This window comes from Ciconia boyciana, chromosome 8 (genome assembly GCF_034638445.1).
Source record: "Ciconia boyciana chromosome 8, ASM3463844v1, whole genome shotgun sequence".
Classification (NCBI taxonomy): domain Eukaryota; kingdom Metazoa; phylum Chordata; class Aves; order Ciconiiformes; family Ciconiidae; genus Ciconia; species Ciconia boyciana.
In genome coordinates, this window is record NC_132941.1 from 48,666,398 (window position 1) to 48,685,652 (window position 19,255).

General features: G+C 34.9%; 1 protein-coding gene across 2 annotated transcripts in view; it reads left to right on the forward strand.

Moving 5' to 3' along the window:
- MYOF (myoferlin) overlaps positions 1–17,884 on the forward strand; it is a 74,371-nt gene extending 56,487 nt beyond the window's left edge. The window contains exons 36-54 of one of the 2 annotated variants that reach the window (XM_072870503.1): positions 137–298; positions 828–993; positions 1,617–1,693; positions 5,453–5,464; positions 6,797–6,895; positions 7,549–7,674; positions 8,503–8,658; positions 8,772–8,863; positions 10,224–10,394; positions 10,933–11,081; positions 11,305–11,444; positions 12,463–12,551; positions 12,637–12,732; positions 13,348–13,489; positions 13,808–13,907; positions 14,816–15,009; positions 15,888–15,997; positions 16,340–16,487; positions 16,961–17,884. In XM_072870503.1, coding sequence (XP_072726604.1) covers positions 137–298; positions 828–993; positions 1,617–1,693; positions 5,453–5,464; positions 6,797–6,895; positions 7,549–7,674; positions 8,503–8,658; positions 8,772–8,863; positions 10,224–10,394; positions 10,933–11,081; positions 11,305–11,444; positions 12,463–12,551; positions 12,637–12,732; positions 13,348–13,489; positions 13,808–13,907; positions 14,816–15,009; positions 15,888–15,997; positions 16,340–16,487; positions 16,961–16,996 — 2,265 coding nt within the window. In that variant the 3' untranslated portion in view covers positions 16,997–17,884. The remainder of the gene's footprint in view (positions 1–136; positions 299–827; positions 994–1,616; positions 1,694–5,452; positions 5,465–6,796; positions 6,896–7,548; positions 7,675–8,502; positions 8,659–8,771; positions 8,864–10,223; positions 10,395–10,932; positions 11,082–11,304; positions 11,445–12,462; positions 12,552–12,636; positions 12,733–13,347; positions 13,490–13,807; positions 13,908–14,815; positions 15,010–15,887; positions 15,998–16,339; positions 16,488–16,960) is intronic. The other variant, XM_072870504.1, reaches the window with a different exon arrangement.
- The last annotated feature ends 1,371 nt before the right edge of the window (positions 17,885–19,255 follow it).

Below are 19,255 nucleotides of genomic sequence, written 5' to 3' on the forward strand. Positions count from 1 at the left end.
CTACAACCTTGAAATATTTTGCCAGTCACATTTTATTATTGAAAAGACTTCATTTCTTCTTTCCTACTTTTTGAGTATCATATTAAGGATATTGATATCTCTCCCACTTTTGCTTACACTGGATTTTATTTTACAGATTCTGGCTTGGGGGTTGCGGAATATGAAAAACTACCAACTGGCACCTGTTATGTCGCCAAGTCTCATTGTGGAATGTGGGGGTGAAATGGTGGAATCTGTGGTGATCAAAAACCTCAAAAAGACACCAAATTTTCCATCTTCTGTTCTCTTCATGAAAGTTGTACGTTGCAAAAAACTATATACCAGCTATGTATAGCAAAATCAGTTATCCCATACGTTTAAAGGTCAAGGATTTGTTAGGCAAGAATGAACAGACAAACTTGCACATCCTTTTTTGACTTAACATAAGCAATTTACTGAGCCTGAAAATTCTAACAAATATCATGTAAACATGTCTGTACAGTCATTGATAAATTATACAATTTTATATGCACAATGCAGTGCAGCGTATATATATTCATTTGAAAAGGCATCCATTTACCTGTAGATGTGTGGCTACCTTTCTACTGCGAGGATGGGAGCTGTGGAAGAGTCAAGAAAATTCAAGATTTGAGGCAATTAAAATTATTCTTACTGACTTTTATTGCATCATAATGTAAGGTTAGAAATTTTCACTCACCATACAGCCATAGAACATAGTAGTTCAATATTAAATAAATGATGTAACAGCTCTAATTTAGGGGGGAAATCTTTATTTTTCATTTTCCTTCTGTTTGCATTATAAACAAACTCTAACCTTTCATTTTTAGCTTTTGCCAAAAGAGGAATTATACAGTCCATCTCTTGTTATTAAAGTAATAGACCACAGACCATTTGGACGGAAGCCCATCGTAGGACAGTGTACTATTGATTTACTGGAAAGTTTTCGCTGTGACCCCTACACTACTACAGAAGACATTGCACCACAACTGAAAGGTAGACAGCTGGAAAATGAAAAGTTCTACTTTCTTATGAGATGCTAGAATAACCTATCTTCAGTGTTTACTCTGCATACTGTACTGATGAAAGCCATCTAGTGTTGTGCACTTATTTGGAGATAATGTGATCTGAAAGGAAAAAATAATCTAACTCAGAGTATTAATTAGTGCAATATTCTGTGGAGCATAAGAGGACAGAGTGCAAAGGCAAGTCTACTTTCAGACTTAGTGTACTGGTTCCCTGAAGCTCCTCTTCAGTATCAACTTGCAATTCAACTACCTGCAGATTACCCCTGCATTAAGTACCAAAATAATAAGCCAGTATTCCAGCAAGAATGCTCTGAATACAATGCTGACATTTTCCTCTATTTTTTTTTTTCCAAGTTTTACTCTTTTTTTAGTTCTGTGTATTTGAGAAATATTTGCGTATCCTGCACAAAAATATATTGTGTATTTTTAGCAAAAAATGGCAACTAATTTTTTTCTTTAGAGGATTGAACATATGGCAAATGAATTATTTTACATCTTCTGTAACTATTTGGATTTCAAATCTAATTAAAATGTTTAGTAAGGTATTTTTCCTACACCACATTGCCTTAATAAAAAATCTTTGGCTTACAGTTAGTCTGCTCTCTGCTGCACCTCGCCAGGATACAGTAATTGAAATGGAAGACACACAGCCACTGCTAGCAGCACAGGTAATCTTTGAAATTTGATGCTTAACTTTCTTCTTCAGATCTGTGATTTCTGAGAAACTATCTAGACAGCAAAATTGTCAGAAACATAGGCAACCTTCTGGAAAGCCAGATGGAACAAAGTTACTTTGTGACAGGAAAGCAAAGGAAATATGTTAATCATTTTAACCTCTGGTTTCATATAGTAAACATCAAACTATAGCTTTTTGTGCATGGTAATGTTCACCCAGTAGTTTAAGAATTAATTCACTTGTTCAATAGCTACGGAAAGCATATGATAGAACATTACCCAATTGTCTACTGGTGACGGTTAGAGCAGCCTGATCTTCCACAGACTGAGCGGTTCTACATAAAGGAGCTAGAAGTAGGTGTATGCTTTGGTGGGTACAGAATCAAAGCCATGGTAACACAGACCTCCAGCTGTTCATTTTATCACAGTTGTGGCTTTGCCTCTCTTACCATGAAGTCATCCAAAACTGACAGCACTGAAACAATTTTTTCTGCACTAACACTTCTTTTCTTTCCTTTTCTGTTGTGCCTTGTGAATCTCTCTACTGCTCTGATTCTTTCAGGACCACCACAATACAATTTTACTTTCCAGGTAAAAAATAATTCAGCTTGCAGAATTTTACTCTTAAGTTGAAATATGAGTGAAGACAAATTCCAGACAGTACATTTTCAAGGAAAAATTTTCAATTATTTTAGGACTGTAAAATGTTCCCCTTACCTAGAAGGTGTTTCCATAAATTTCTGATGGCCTGTTATTTTAAAGGAAGCACAAAAGTTATGGCCTTTAATATAGTAATTTTGTGGGCTCTTAATCTTGATTTTTCAAAAATGCAGAATTTTTTATTTTTTTACAGAGGTCCCAAAGTAAATACTACTGAATTTAAATTTTCGAACTCTCACTGCTATTTAAGTATGTTATTGATTGCATTGTTCTTCCTTCATTTCTTTTTCTGTATCTTAATGTCATGATATTCAGACTCTAAGTCTCTCATAGACCATGTTCTTGTATTTACTTTCATCATACATGTAAATTGTCCTTAATATTTAACTTTTATGTGAATTAGGCCTTCTGTTCTAATATAAATGCTTTATAGCTGGTACAGAGAATTTTTATTTCCTTTAAAACTTCTAAGAAAAGAGATTAAAAAATAAAGAAAACTTAGCATTTTGAACTCACTGGCAAAACTGATTGAATTTGTTTAGTTGATTTCAACTATAAGAGGGGAAATTTTAAATGCTACATAAGGTGAAGCACAATTTATTTTAGTTTGACATCACCCGAGACAAATATATTATAACACTAGATACAGTGATAGCATCCATATGAGAGAGGAAACAATATTCAAAACAATTCAAATTGAAATAAATACAACTGTGGAAAGTGTAAGTGATATGCAGACAACACCCTGAGGACACAAAATGCCAAAATTTCATCAATTACATTCCAATTTCCAGTGTTTAAGCAGTATGTCAACAGCACTCAGCAAAATGGCTTCCCCAACAACAGTGCATGTATGTATGTACAGAGCTAATGCATGGAGATGACCAGACGGGGTCAGATGGGGGAAGAATGTTAATGTGATGTGGTCATGAGGCTGTACTTCTCTTGGCAATTATTCCATAGAGAGATTTTGGAGGAGATGATGCTCATAAGTCTAGCATGATTAGTTAAAAATATTAAGGTATCCTTCTGAAAGTCTTACTATGTGTGTACAATATTTATGAACTATTAAAAACTTTTTTTGAAATCTATGTACTAAAAGCACCAAAATCAAGAGGAATTATTTAACCACACTATTAATATTTAAACTTTGTTTAAAAGTCTACTTTCTGGAGAATAAAATAAATCTACAGTAAATAAAATTCTAACTCTAACTTTTCTAGGGATCCACTGTATCTCTTAATTTTTGTGCATAATTTCAAGATGTTCAAAAAGCTAATAGCTCAGTGTTAGTGTCTCGAAAACTTCATGTATAACACTCTACAGTGAAGTCACTGGGTACATTAAAAAAAGGACAGTAACCGTTACATGATCTTTACCATGTGAATATTTCACTCCAAAATCTCAAATTTATCATACGGCATTTTATTCTGTGTTTTAGCATTCTGTGAGCACATCCTGCTTACTAGTTTTAGTAACAATAATATCAAAATATTGAAGACTCATTATTTGCTTTGGCAATTTTTAAAGAAGGCCTTAAGGTTTTATTTTTTTTTCTTAACCTCTTATTCCCAAAGCTACCAAGTGCATTATTTGAAGAGACATCTGAAGGTATATCAAGGGGGAAAAAAAAACCCCAAACCCACAAACCCTAATGTAAACTCTTCCAACATTATGCTTTGATGAAAGATTCAGAGTTCTACACAATATATTTTGTGAAAAGGCTTTAAATTAGGAGTTTAAATTATTATTATTGCATAATTATGCAAGCTACCCTTCATGTTGTCAACATTACAAACCAGTCTTTAAACAAAGTCAAATTTAAATACGGCAAAGTATTCAAAATTACCTCATGAATTCTGCCTGTAAGCTTTGCAAATCATTAATGATAAGGTTTCTGAGACTAAATCACTTCAATTGCCTTTAGAAAATCTGACAGTCCCATGCAAATCTGGAAAAATTATGCTGTATTTCTGATTTGAAGTTAGACAAGATTCCTAAAATACAGTAGACCTGAACATCCCAGCAAGACAATTACTTACAGAATAGAAATGGGAGTAAATGAGTGTGATATACCAGAGTGATGTCCTGGCCTATTGATGCATTTGGCTTGTATGCATAAAATGTTTTGCATATTTCTTCTGCTTTGCACAAAAATTTATGGATTGCCTTTAAATTAAAATACAAGGTATGATATATAAACACTAGTGCAAATCATACTTGCTAATCATGGCTTCCAAATGGGATGCTTGATGCTTGCTCTTAATGGACTATTGGGTCATAATTACGGTATCTGTGATTTAACAGGTGAAGCATTTTGGATTGTGCAGATTGTTATTACACTTAGACGGATGAATCTATAGACACATATACTGGTTGTTACTGTACTTTATAATTCTTCACCTTTTTTTTCAGACTCCTGAAAATCCACAGCCTGTAAACAACTGAAAAATGATAGTAGAAGGAAAAGGGAATAGGCTGTTGAGCACTAGCAAATTGTTTTATAAAGAAGTAAATATTAAAAAAGAGCAAAAAAATAAATTGAATTTTTTTGTATGTGAAATTTGTTTGGAAAGGAATCTCTGGAATCGATTGAGTTTTGTAAGTGCTCTTAAAAACATTTTTCATCTGAAATAAATCAGATCCAGTGCTCTCTGTAACCAGAGATGAAAGCAGGGAATGATGCTACTGTGGAAATCAATAAACAGAATCCAGAGAGTAACACTGCAATGATACAATAAGAAAACCAAGTTTCTCTCAGTTTTGCTTTGTTATGTGAAGAACAAAGCACAGGGTGATAATGTCTTACAGTCCTGAAAACTTGCTTTTTAAAATTTTTATATATGCTCCAGTTTAGTATCTAGGACATACTGACAGCAGGGGAAAAAAAAAAGTTAAACACATGGTGTCTGAATATTCTTCAAAAGTATTTATAAATTATTGATGTTATTAACTAACTATATATATACATATATATACAAAAACCTAAACTTTTTTTAAAGCCTATTTAACTGTATGAAATTCTACAAATCCTATCCTTACCATTGTTTTTTATTTTGCTCTTTTTTTAATGAATTGATCCTCATGAGCAGCTTACAGAAAAGGTAATGTATACTACTTTTAAAAATCTACACATTGCTTTCTTGTAAATGAGATCTCCAATTGAAAATCAGTATATCAATACTGCCTCCTAAATTAGCATTTTAAGCGTGTGGATGAAAACAGGAATCTCTGAAAATGTTTGACATAAAACCTACAATCAACTTGTAAAATGGTAAATTTAGGAAAAATATGCAAGACTGAAGTAATAATCCCTAGATATAAAAAAAAACCAAAACACCACCTCACATTTAATGATCTGTATAATACTTTAAGACTCTCTTTAAATCCAAACAATCTTAAAGATTTTTTCAAATTTACCCAGTGAATGAATACTATTAATTCTATTCATTCACAGTGAATCAGTGAATGAATACTATTTATTACCAATTGAAGTATGTTTTCAGGGGCAAATAATTACATTATGCAATCCCTATGGATAAATACAGAAAATAGCACTCTTGAACAAAGTGATTTTCAGACTTAGATAAATGAAAATATAAAAAAACCCCCACAGAAATACTATCTTAATGGAATGTATAGATTGCTAGCATGTAGGGTTTCATAAGGCTCATTGAAGTATTATTTTTAAAGGAGCAAGACTCACTGCTCCTTCTTTTCAACTGCATTTGGTAAACATTAAGGTAGATCTCCAACTGCAAGATTCTGTCATGATACAGACAGTCTCCACTGGTTTTAATGGAATAATGTATGGTTAGAGCAGTTACAGGTCTGTCCCAGTGTTGTTATATGGCAACAGTTTTGAAATAAATGAGAATGCTGAAAGCAAACTAGCACCGTTATCCCTCAGGAGAAAGTTATCAACACATTCACCGTAGTTTTTACACTCATGCAATTCCTGTAATGAATACCAGGTATGATGGTGGTTTTCCTTAGCAGCTGAAACAATGATTGCACCAGCTGCGTACATTCACTTCCTCTGACTTAAGTAATCTAGAACTTAGGTGGCTAGCTGTGCCGCATAGGCCAGAAGATGGAGAGAAATATACATATCTCCAGAAATCAGTCCTTTGAGATAGGTATCTAGATACCAGTAATTAATTGCTTGCTTGGAGATGGCTGGCTGTTGACTATCAATGCAGCTGGATTACAGACTAGATACCTAAACCTGGGTAAGAGAAATGCCATCTTTTTAGCCTTAATATTTACATTCTAATTATCTTTCAGATGAACCTTTAATATTACTTAACTGATAGTAAGTTTTAGAGTATACTATCTGTTAGTATGCTTAATTGTTCATTGTTTCTGCTGTACAGCATGATATAAAAGAGGCTTTATCTCCCGATAAAAGACTTTTTTGTTTGCTTTTCTTTAAGGAGGAAGAAATTGTTGATTGGTGGAGCAAATTTTATGCTTCAGTAGGAGAACATGAAAAATGTGGACAGTATATTAAAAAAGGATATGACACTTTAAAGGTATTGCTTAGGATAAAATAAATTAACATATCTCAATGTTTATAGGCCAAAAACCTGGTCAGAGCTGTGCCCTTCATTTTTTTAAATGCTCTTCAAAATTTAACTGTACATGATTTCCTGTAAAGGTCCATTACTAATTCATGTGGTGAAATGAAGGTTTTAAGAAGATATCTTTGCTTCTTTTCTACTTAACTATACTTATTAAGAGATGTATTAAGAGTTTAACCTTCAGTCAAATGGAATTTTGCTCTTGACTTCTTTGGGTGCCAAGCAGATCCTAAATAAACATACACATTGAGAAAGTATGAACACAGAGTATCAGTACTTTTACTGTCTGTTGGTTAAAAGTTGAAGCCAGACCACTTTCATTTCTCATCTAATACACCTAACGAAGAAAGTAAAGATAAGCTTGTGAAATGCTATTTACCCTGTTTTTAACAAGGCCTAAATGAAGCTTGATAGCATGTTCTCCAAACATTGCATTTGCTTCCACTTTGATGTAAAAATAAAAATAGTTCCAAATGCTTAGGTTCCTTAAGATATTCCATCAAACATACAATACACTTTGCAATGCTGCAATGGTGGAGCTGATATGTATGATAATTTCTAAACTGCACCTTTTTTCATTTTCCTTTTTCTTTTCTTTTTTTAAGGTGTATGACTGTGAATTGGAAAAAGTTCCTGAATTTAATAGCTTAACAGACTTCTGTGATACATTTAAACTATATAGAGGCAAATCTGAGGACAGTGATGATCCATCAGTAGTTGGGGAATTCAAGGTAAATTTCAAATAACGGACAACAACCAAATGCTACATGCAGTGTTTTGTATGTAAGTGGTTATCATTTAAGTAAGTCTACATGCAAGCATTTCAGCTTAAATATGGATGCATGCATTACTAGGGGCAACAGATGCTCATAACTACTTAGATACAGGCCCTTCTTCTTCAAGGAAGGTACAGCTACACATTACTCACACTAAATGTGATACATGTTAATTTAAAATAAATATTATTCCTGCTAATGTCATCTTCCCTGGTACCTGTGGAACAGAACCTTCCCAGATAACCTCTTGAACAGGGCTTAAGTTTCACCTGCAGCTGTTCTGAGTGAAGTACATCTTTAGAATGCATTTGGAAAAAGTATTTTGTGTTATTTCTATGATTCTGTCTATGACTTTTAAAGATTAAATAATGTTAACATTGTATGTAAAAAAAAAAACAAACAAAAAACAAAACAACCAACCAAAAAACCCCCCAAAAACCCATAAAACCCCAAAAAAACCCCATTAAATGATGCTTTTGGAGAGGAAAACAAGTATGAAGTATGCGTTACGTATTCTCAGCTGGAGCAAACTGAGTAATTATGTTGAAATCAAAAGAACTGTATTGATTTAAATCAGCTAAGGGTATAACCTTGCCTTTGTAGTAAGTCTTATCCAAAACCCACTGAAGTAAAACAGACTTCTAAGTGACTGTGGATCAGGCTATAATTTTGCTATTCCTATATAAAACAGAGTGTGTATTTGTAGGATAAATAAGCAAAACCAAACCTTACAGACTGACTTTTCTACATTTATCTTCACTGAGTCTTTATATTATTTTTTAGGGATCCTTTAAAATCTATGCATTACCTGATGATCCCACTATTCCAGCTCCTCCTCGCCAGTTCCGCGAGCTACCAGACAGTGGGCCTCAGGAGTGTATTGTACGAATTTATATTGTTCGAGCTTTGCAGCTTCAACCCCAGGATAATAATGGGCTGGTGAGACTTTTTGCTTTTGGACTGTCTGTGAGCTAACTCTGCTGTAGTATATTTTAAATAAAGTTAGTCTTGATAACTATTTCTTAACAATATTTTTTGCTTATTTTAAATAGTGTGATCCTTATATAAAAATATCCCTAAGTAAAAAAGTAATTGAAGACAGAGACAATTATGTGCCTAATACTCTCAACCCAATTTTTGGCAGGTAACAAACTTTTTTGTATTTTAAATTTATTGTATTTTAGAATGTTTTACTATTTTTTAAGATAAACCATTATTTGAAATATCTAATGCTGTATGCATAGTTATATACTGACAGTTAATTGTGTGTAAGTTGCATAAGGCATTTCCCTTTGAAATCACTGGGCAACACAGGTGTTTGGCTAGTCTATAGATTTTCAGTATGACATTGCACAAAGTCAAACAATGTATATATCTTAAAACCACCCTGTGTTATGCATACCAGAATTAAAAAATATGCTTATAAAATATGGAAAAGGTTTTAACTCTGAAAACTACTTGGATGTCACGATGAGTAATCAGCTTAACATGTACTCCCAGTACACTGGTCTTTACTTCAAAGGCTAGTGATATCTTTGAAATATATTAATAGAAAAATACTAATTAGGAATGGAGAGATTACATCATCTTTATAATTACTAATGAAATTCTGGGTCTGGTTTGGTGTCCAGAGTTAGAGGAGGATTTTGATAAATTAGAAAGTTAGGAGAGGAGGACTAGAAGGATTATAAAGCGTTTGGAAAGCATACTTTGCAATGACGTGCTACAGGATTTCAGTTGTTCAGATTATACAAAGAAATAGACAACAAAGAGACCTGATCACAGGTACAAAGTACCTTCAAAATTCCAAGTTTTTCCAGAATGATTCTGGAAGTCAAAGTTAAAAAGTTAGACTAGAAATAAAACAAACAAACAAAAAGATGTAGAGGATAATCAACCATGGAATACTTTACCTCAAGGGTAATGGGTTCAGCAGCAGTAGAAACCATGAGGCTGCATATCTTGAAAGTAAATTCAGAGAATTAATTTGAGAAAACTCTGCAGTCTGTTTTGTGTAGGACAGCTAGATGACAGAATAATCCCTTCTAGTCATAGAAGCTAAACATTTGGACCATATTTTTAAAGGCTCCAACTGTCCTTGTATTGGGGTAAAAAAAATTAAAAATTTCTAATCATACAGAAACTATGGATTGAACAACCATCCTTTTTACAGAGTGGCTGGCAGAGCCACACTAGTTTCTTTCTCAGTCCCAGTTCAAGCTGCCACACAGAAAACATCTAAGTAATACACTGTGCAGAAAGGAAGGACGTAATATCCATAGCAGTACAATCAGAATTATTAATAAGTGCAAATAGAAATTGGAGCATGAGTGGCAACTACTGCTAGATTTATCAGCATTGGCAGCATCCCTTTAATATCTTGTAAAGGCTGTTGCTCAAAAATAAACTAAAAAGTGTGGGGTTTTGATTTTTTTTTTTAAGTTTAAAAATAAAAAGTATTGCTCAAAAGAGCAAAAGTGTTAACTGGACATTTTTATGTTTAGAATGTATGAACTCAGCTGCTTCTTGCCTCAAGAAAAGGATCTGAAAATTTCAGTCTATGACTATGACACATTGACTCGTGATGAAAAAGTGGGTGAAACCATAATTGATCTTGAGAACAGATTCCTTTCTCGTTATGGATCTCACTGTGGCATCCCACAGCAGTATTGCATGTAAGTCATTTTGTCTACTGAAAATTTTTATCTGTAAGATCTAGTACCCAGTCTCTGTAAAAAATCTGGGCTTCCTTCATCTTAATTATATGGTTAAAAACAAATGCTATGGCTTCTCATCAGTGTTTGTTGTGCTCACTTATTATCTGAATTCCAAGTTAAGCTGCAAAGTCTTCAGAAGAGCCTTGACGGAAAACCATGATGCCAAACATTTTCATATTCTCTTTATATGCTAATATGTGTTATTTCTGTCCAAAGAACATACACTTAACAGAATTTTCTGACCTACTCACGGAAATAAATATGAAAGCATCTGTTAGCATAAATGATTTTGATATGTAAAGAAAACAGCACTCTGTCTTGGAAGGTAATTGAGCTGATACAAAATTATGTCACTGTATCAAACTCAAGTGGCCTCAATCTAGGCAGTTACAGTGCTGCCCTTTCTGAATGAGTTTAATAAAAACATTTTACATGATGTGTGAATGCCCTGAATGGTGAATAATTTTTGGATGTGTTTCCGTTGCTTTCCTAAAAGTTCAGGTGTGAATACCTGGCGTGATCAACTAAAACCAACTCAGTTATTGCAAAATGTAGCCAGATTTAAAGGCTATGCTCCTCCTGTCCTCTCTGAGAATGGTAGAAAGATTAACTACGGGGGACGAGACTATACTTTGGAGGAAGCTGGTGAGCTTGTTCACTTATTTTCTATTTCTGTCTTAAATTCATATTGATACCAATATAAAACTTTTCAGTTATTTATGGAAAATTAGAAAAATCTTCCATTTTTTTTAATGTTAAGCACAGTTTTCTGCTCAATTTTAAATATCTGGTTTAAAATTTTTTAAGAAGTTCAAATGAAAATTCTGGTTCATAAGCCCCTGTTCTTTCTCCATTTCTTTTATTTCAGAAGCTAACAAAATTTTGCATCAGCATCTTGGTCCAGGTGAAGAGCGGCTAGCCCTTCATATCCTCAGAACCCAGGGTTTGGTACCCGAACATGTGGAGACGAGGACCTTATATAGCACCTTCCAGCCCAACATCTCCCAGGTACTATGAACAGGTTTACTTCTGGTTTCTTGAATGCACAAATGGAGCATTTCTGTATTTATATCATGTTGTCAATAGAGTGGTATGACTCAGGAGGAAGAGCTTACTTAATATTACTATTAATATTAAAACTTAATATTACTTGGCTGAGAAACTAAAGCAGGTTAGTCTAGAAACATAACAAAACGCAGTTATGTTTTGCCATTAAGACCCCCAAATGACACCTTAAACACTGACGGAGTGGAAATTGGGAAAGATTTATTTATTACTTTGTTACTGAAATAAACTGGAATATGTGTTTAATACCTCACCAACAATAAAGGAGACAATATAGGAAAGCCTCAAGAGCTTCCTAGCTACATTCAACAAATGAAACCAAACTTGTCATTTCTCTACAAGGTTCAGAGGTGCTAGTTTAAACATGAAGTCTTACACTGGACCTCTCTGTTAGAGAGGAACAAAGGCTAACATTTGTTTTCTAGCATTTACTAACTCACCAGTGGTTGTTTTTTTTAAGAAGGTTTCTGCAGCAACCAAAAAAGTTATCTGCAAAAATAAAGGGGATGGCATTTGAAATAGAGTATAAAATCTGCAGTGGTTGCCTTACTTCAGAGTCTAGTTAAGGGGACTGATCACCTCCATTGGGTAGGCCACCAGCTGCAAACTATCAGCCACATGCATGACACTGTACTTAATACTACCTCTGAGAGAACAGCAACTTGGACCTACAGAATGAGAACGACTTAGGCACCTAACTTGCACTGAAGTCACTAGGAATTACCATCCCTCCCATCTTCTGAATTCTTGGCATTGTTCATTTGAAGAAGCTTATATAACATGAGGGATTGGGCTTGCTCCTATCTGAAGTCTGTAGCAGTTCTGACATTGGTAACATAAGTGAGCTCTGCTCTGTGGCTAAAATTAGTACTTAAGCACATCAATAAGCAATTCCATGGAATTACCATGACAAACCTGTATGCGACAAACAGTCCCTCATCCATCTTCTCCACTTCTACAGGGAAAGCTCCAGATGTGGGTTGATGTTTTCCCCAAAAGCTTAGGACCTCCAGGCCCTCCCTTCAACATTACTCCCCGAAAAGCCAAGAAGTGAGTATCCATATATACTACACACCATCTGGCAGCCCTGACAAAGGCAATTCAATTCTCTTTCCCCAAACATCTTCTCTCTCAGGTATATCTTGCGGGTGATTGTCTGGAACACCAAAGATGTCCTTCTGGATGAAAAGAGCATCACAGGGGAAGAAATGAGTGACATTTACGTGAAGGGGTAGGAGCACCCTGTCGTGTAACACTTACAAATGAATGACGTTCAGAATGTCCTGGGAATGCCTAGACCATGGGTTCCAAAGATGACTTGGTTCAGCCAAGTCAATGCACACTACAGCCTCTAAAATAGTGCTAACCTCAGAGAAGTACAGAAGTATTATGCAATAAAGCATGACCAGTTAATGTGCAGTGAAAGATCCCAGAAGTTCATCTCTTGAGATGGGAAGCAACTGAAAAGATAGGGAGTTAGATTTGGTGCTGCATAACCTGGATTCTTACTTTTTATGTTTCCTAGTCTTAATGTAAAAAATTAATAGAAATCAGAGAAATATACTACTAGGCTATTGATGTAATTTCTCCTAAAAATAAATAAAAAAACCCCACCAACAACTCACCACTGATACAGTACCGGTCTTAGCAGATCAGAAGTTCAGTTCAGAAGTTCCCATTTACAGTGCCAAATTGGAACCAAACTGAGAAAGGGTGTGAAAGACTCTCCAGCCCTCTGTGAGCAACTCTTACAGCTCGTTTGCAACCACTTAATGGCATGGTTACAGTACAAACAAGCACCAGTGTAGTCCCACTGCAAACACCAGACACATCTCTGTATTTTCAGATGGATGCCTGGTAATGAAGAAAATAAGCAGAAAACTGATGTTCACTACCGATCATTGGATGGTGAAGGGAACTTTAACTGGAGATTTGTTTTTCCATTTTACTATCTCCCAGCAGAGCAACTCTGTGTAGTTTCCAAAAAGGTAAGTATTTCTAAAGATTTCAATACCTAGAATACAGATTGTAATTAGTCTGATAATTTTGTACCTACATATTGAAAGAGACAGTTTGGCTCAGTTCTGCATACTTTTCTCAAACTGCTATTGCGAACAGATTCAATATTGCCTTTGAGCCAAGAACAACACACTGGCAACAACAGCAGTCTCCTCTTAGCAAGGGCAAGATTAGATCCTTAATACTTCTACCAACCCCAGAATTCACAAGTACTAACAGACCACAGCTTTGAATTTCCATAAGTAATTTTAAAAAGGTGCTTGGGTTTTGTTTTTTTAAAATTTTAGGAACATTTTTGGAGCCTTGACAAGACAGAATTCAGAATCCCACCCAAACTGATCATTCAAATATGGGATAATGACAAGTTCTCCTTGGATGACTATCTGGGTAAGACTTCTAAGAAAAGAATTATTGTTGTCTCAAAGAAAGATATAAAAATGAACAATATTAAATTATCGCATAAGGACTGTGCTTACAAAGTGAGCCACTGAGCATGCAAATATACTCCTGCTGTCCCACACAGTACAGGGTTACTTGTGCTCATGAATGAATGAGTGAATATTCACTCAGTAAAGGCCTACTTGTGGGTAAACCAAGATACTTTTCATTCAGTTAAGCCCTCTCACAAAGTGCATTAAATGATAACGTGCATGAAAACTTACTTGCTTCTTTCTTTAAGTAAAATTACTTAAAACAAGAGTACTTCAATTCTAAGTAAGAGTATTGACATAAGGCTGTAATTTAGGTTAAGCAATCTACTTCACACCATTATTAATACCTACTTTTTGTAGAGATATTGCTCTGCAGAAGATTCTCTGCCGTGTATTAAGACAGCTCCAAAGTCTTTAGCTTACATGCAAACCATATAGGCCTCAAAATCTGAAAACAAATAATTGATTTATAACCATCATTAAAGTTAGCTAAATCATGCATTTAACTATCAGAAATTACATCAGCATTACATTGCTGTATTTGGTTATCTTCTGTTTAGGTGTGTGGGGGAAAAAAAGCCTCTATTAAAAATTAAGTGATCTTGCGTTAAGGAAGGGGGAGGAGAGCTTGCCAAGTCCAATTTTATCAACACCACTGTTTCAACATCAGCAAGATGGGCTTAAACACAGCCTGATGTGTCCCACTTGCCTGCCTCACAACATCCTTAGACAAACAAGAATGTAATGTTTATGTTGATTGTTTTTCCTGTACAACATGTTTAGAGATAGGAAAGTTGATGTTGAACCACTATGCTGTATGGTTGGTTGTGTTATGCAGTGGGTTTTTTTTAATCCATTTTCTAGGCTTCGTGGAACTTGATTTACATAAAACAATAATTCCAGCAAAAGTTCCAGAGAAGTGCAATATAGACATGATTCCAGAATACAAGGCAGACAGTTCTCAAAAGGCTCCCAGGACCGCCTCTCTCTTTGAACAGAAATCCATGAAAGGATGGTGGCCATGTTATGTTGAAAAGGATGGCTCCCGTATTTTAGCGGTATGATTATTACTTCTTTAAAAAGTACTTAAAACATGTTCACCTTGCTTTTCAAATTATAAAGAAAGACTGCAAAGAGTCCCCCGCTGAGCTGTTAGCTTTCAGTGGATAGACAGAGGAGGAGTAAATAGAACACTCCATGCACAAGTTCAGGAATTTTGCTCCATCAACAATTTTTTGTTTTAAACTATAAGTTTAATACTTAAATTTAAGTATTTAGTTTTTAACTCCATTTAACTTGAAGGACTCTGGTGCCAGGTTGAGTCATGTTATCTCGCCAAAGCAGCCAATAGAGTTATTGTGTGAATGAATTTATCACATTACTGCTTAGGAGAAACACGAGACATCCTAAATGCATTAAAGACTAAGGAAAAAAGTTTAAATCCAAAGCATTGTTGTACACAGCAAAAATAATTTATATACTGAGAACCCAGACTAGCTTTGTGATTATAACAGCAATCAGAAGACCTAAAGCATTTTAACTTGTTCTACAAAGAATATGAATACGTATTTATCACTTGCTAGAATATTAAGCCTTTCAAGTGTGTCTGCTGCTTCTTTCTAATGTTTTGCCCTCGAAAGAGGAGAAGAACCGTTTTTGTTTTGCTGAATTGGAAAAAAACAATGTATAGCTTAAAACAGAACTACAAATGAATTTGCAGAACCATTTTATGTACTGTAATTTTTTTATTTGTCATTCGCTGATACTGTGTTGTGACACTGTCATAGTGCAGAAATAAGTATACTTTGAGAAGGAAATGGAAAACACACAGATGCACACAATGAGCTGATCCCAAACTCTCCTGTATAAGTACCAAACAAGTACTAATAGTGCTGTTTCAATAAGATGTTTGTCTCATGCCACATGTTTTCTGAAGGGTAAAGTTGAAATGACATTGGAAGTTGTCAATGAAAAAGAAGCTGAGGAAAGGCCAGCTGGTAAAGGAAGAGATGAACCCAACATGAACCCCAAGCTAGATCTACCAAAGTAAGATATTTTTCCCTCACTAGCTTGCAGAATATAGAATACCTAGCTACTATGGTGTTCTTGACAAAATCTGCATGCAGTAAAGGATCTAAGACATCAATTATCCTTTGCAAAACTTCATTTATAAAAGCCTGTCTTGTTTCCTTCTGCAAGCATTAGGATAAAATGCAAGGTGGTTTCAGTATTAATGGCACACGTTTACTGAAACTGCTATCTTACATGACAAAACTATCTGTGTTTTCTTCAAGCTCCAAACCAGAGTGTTTTAATGTGTTATACTCTCACGCTTAAGTATTCCCTGTTTTTATAGTATGAGTAATATTTGTTTCCTTCAAAATGCAGCCGACCAGATACTTCCTTCCTTTGGTTTACAAATCCCTGCAAGACAATGAAATTTATTGTGTGGCGCAGGTTTAAATGGCTCTTTATCAGCCTTATCATCTTGCTGATTTTACTCTTGTTTGTAGCAGTACTCCTCTATTCATTGCCGGTAAGAATTTTTAAATGTTACTGTTCTTCAGCTGTGCTATGAAGATAGCTTATATATGAGTTATCAACAGGATACACTCCTTACTCAGACAAGAGATTTTATCAGTTCAGTTTTAGCAGGGAGATAGGGATTATGTCCTTATAGGTATAAACATTGTCAACTGATTTTTATTGAGAAACAATTAAAATTTATGTTAAAACTAACCTATTAACTAAAGATGGAGCAAATGAGTGCTTTAGAAGTGTTAATAACCTACACAATTAAAAATAGTTAATAGATGGTCTACAGTCTGGATTTCAGTCTACTTTAATCTGAAATATCTTACTCATTTTTACTGTATTTTAACTGAAATTACCATAGCCTGAATACATTCTGATCCATTTTAATATCTTAAATGTCTTCTACAAAACTACACTGAAGTATTTTGTGTACATCTTTTTACCTCTATTGTTTCTTCCCTCCTCCTCCAACAGAACTATTTGTCAATGAAGATCGTGAAACCACTTTAAAGAAGAGTTTTTACCTCATCTTTCTAAATAGTAATGAGGTTTTGCTTGCCTCAGGCTGTGGACCAAATTCAGCAAGGCTCTCCATCCTTTTTATCGCTAGTATTTGGAACTGTAAAATAGATAAGTAAGAATCAAGGGGTCATGACAAGTGTTTTTAAAAAAAAACAAAGGATAAACCCCCTCATGTTTCATGTACTTTTTTTTTACTTTGGTAGTTATCTATACATGGTCAAGTTCTGACTTCCTTGCTTTTAAACTAGACTTTTCATAAAAATCACTCAGGAGGCTGCCTGCTATTGCTGTCTCTATTTTTTAATGGATACTTCCTTTTGAGAATTCCTTTCTATTGGGCACACTTTGAAACTTCGCATTTTAACTTAATGAAAAACAAGCACTACTTATAATTATGTATACCAAAGAAACCTCACAGTGCAATCCAAGAAGGCTCAGACATTGTTTCTAGAAAAGTTTTCAGCATCATGCTGCTTAAAATTCTTAGTTACTGCACTTAGACTTGACAACGCTATATCTGTATCATGACAACAACTGCATGTGCACAGAAATAAATAATATACTGTTTAGTTAGTATAATTTACTAATGTTTAAATAAAGTTATCCACAGGTAAAATGCAAGTTTCCAGTTTTCTTCATCTATTGCAAAACTACAATGCTTTAGGTATTGTATAGTGTCTATCAGAGGATGTAATGTCACAAATCTGGAGTTTAAGGTACTTTACTGTTATCTTTACAGTGAAGAATAAGGAAATAATTCTGTACAAAGTTCTAATGAATTTTTTCATTAATTAGGAAATTAATAAAGAAATGAAATTTGTTGAATAGTTTCACTATACTCCTTGTATTTAGAGATGATCTTGAATCAAAACATAAGAGGATACACAACCCAGTTTCAACCCTTGTTTGAAATCTGATCTGCGTAGGGGAAGTATTTCATTTAGCCTCAGTCTCCTCTCTCTAGGCACAGTAAAATACAAGCTGTACTAAGAATCAGGTTATAGTCTGGGATTCCACCTCACTTTTATGGAGGACCAAAGCAGAACCATCTCTTTGAACATTCTCTGGTGCTTGAAATGTAGAAAATCTGCAGCAGAACCTGAAATCAGGATTTGGTATGATTGTCACACTCTTGACTGGATAAAGAGTTCAGCTGTCTTTAAAAAGATGACAAAAATAACTGCAAGAATGAATTAGTCTTGAAAAATCTCTGACATTGTATTTAGTGGCACACTTAATGCTCTCCTAAAATTGTAAAATAAGCATGCACTTGTCAGGCAAAGTAAGTAAATTATACTGACTTAATTCTGTTGAACAAGCTAGAGTAAAGGTATTACATGAAATAATTTCCAGAATGTGAAGTCCCATTGGCTAAAGTGGACCAAGCAGCAGTCATCCTGTCAAAAAGGTAACACCACCCTTATTTTTTGGTTGTTAAGAAACTCTCAAGCATATTAACCTATGAACGAGAGCTCAGAGCTAGAACTAATCACCCTCCAGATGGACTGTCCCTTCACTAATGACGAAACAGCACTCCAGAAATAACTGGCAATTTGCACGAGCTAATGTTTGATCATCCACTATTAAAATCTGTCCCAATCAATGCCATAAATCTGACAGACGGTAAAAATCACAGCAGTTTTATTTTCATTGTAAGAAAAGAAGGTGTGTTGCTTGTAAGGGTTGTAATTAGAAAGCATTTAACTTGAAAGAGCATTCCCCAGAAAACAATTATGAAATGGAGTAGAGATCTGAGCAAGCCTGTTCACCTAGTGTTTGAAGAGTGGCAGGTACTGCCCTTCTGAGTTGAGTTCACCCTTTTCCAGATGTCCACATGCTTTTTGTCCAAGCATGTATAGGCTTGATAGTTTCACTACAGTTAGGCAATGCCATTGAAAACATAACTGAAAAGTCTGAGAAGCCATTCTGTCTCCCAGCCTGCTCCAGTAACAAACAAAAGAAAACACATGTTCAGAAGAAAGAAAATGTGGTCATTAATATTTACATACAATGCTAGTCAAATCTGTAATCGCTGGTGTACCTGCTGTGTGTGACTCCAACATACAATAGCTTTTTGCCTAGTTCCAACAGTTAGCAAAGATTTAGCCATGTGCAGGGAACAACTTTAGGCTGCTCTTGTTCTGCACTGACCACTGGGATGTTCACTTTGGCCAGGACAGCTCTGTACTGCTCCAGTTGCCAGCAACTGAGGCAAACGTCCTTTGAGGCCACAGAAAAAAAGGGCAG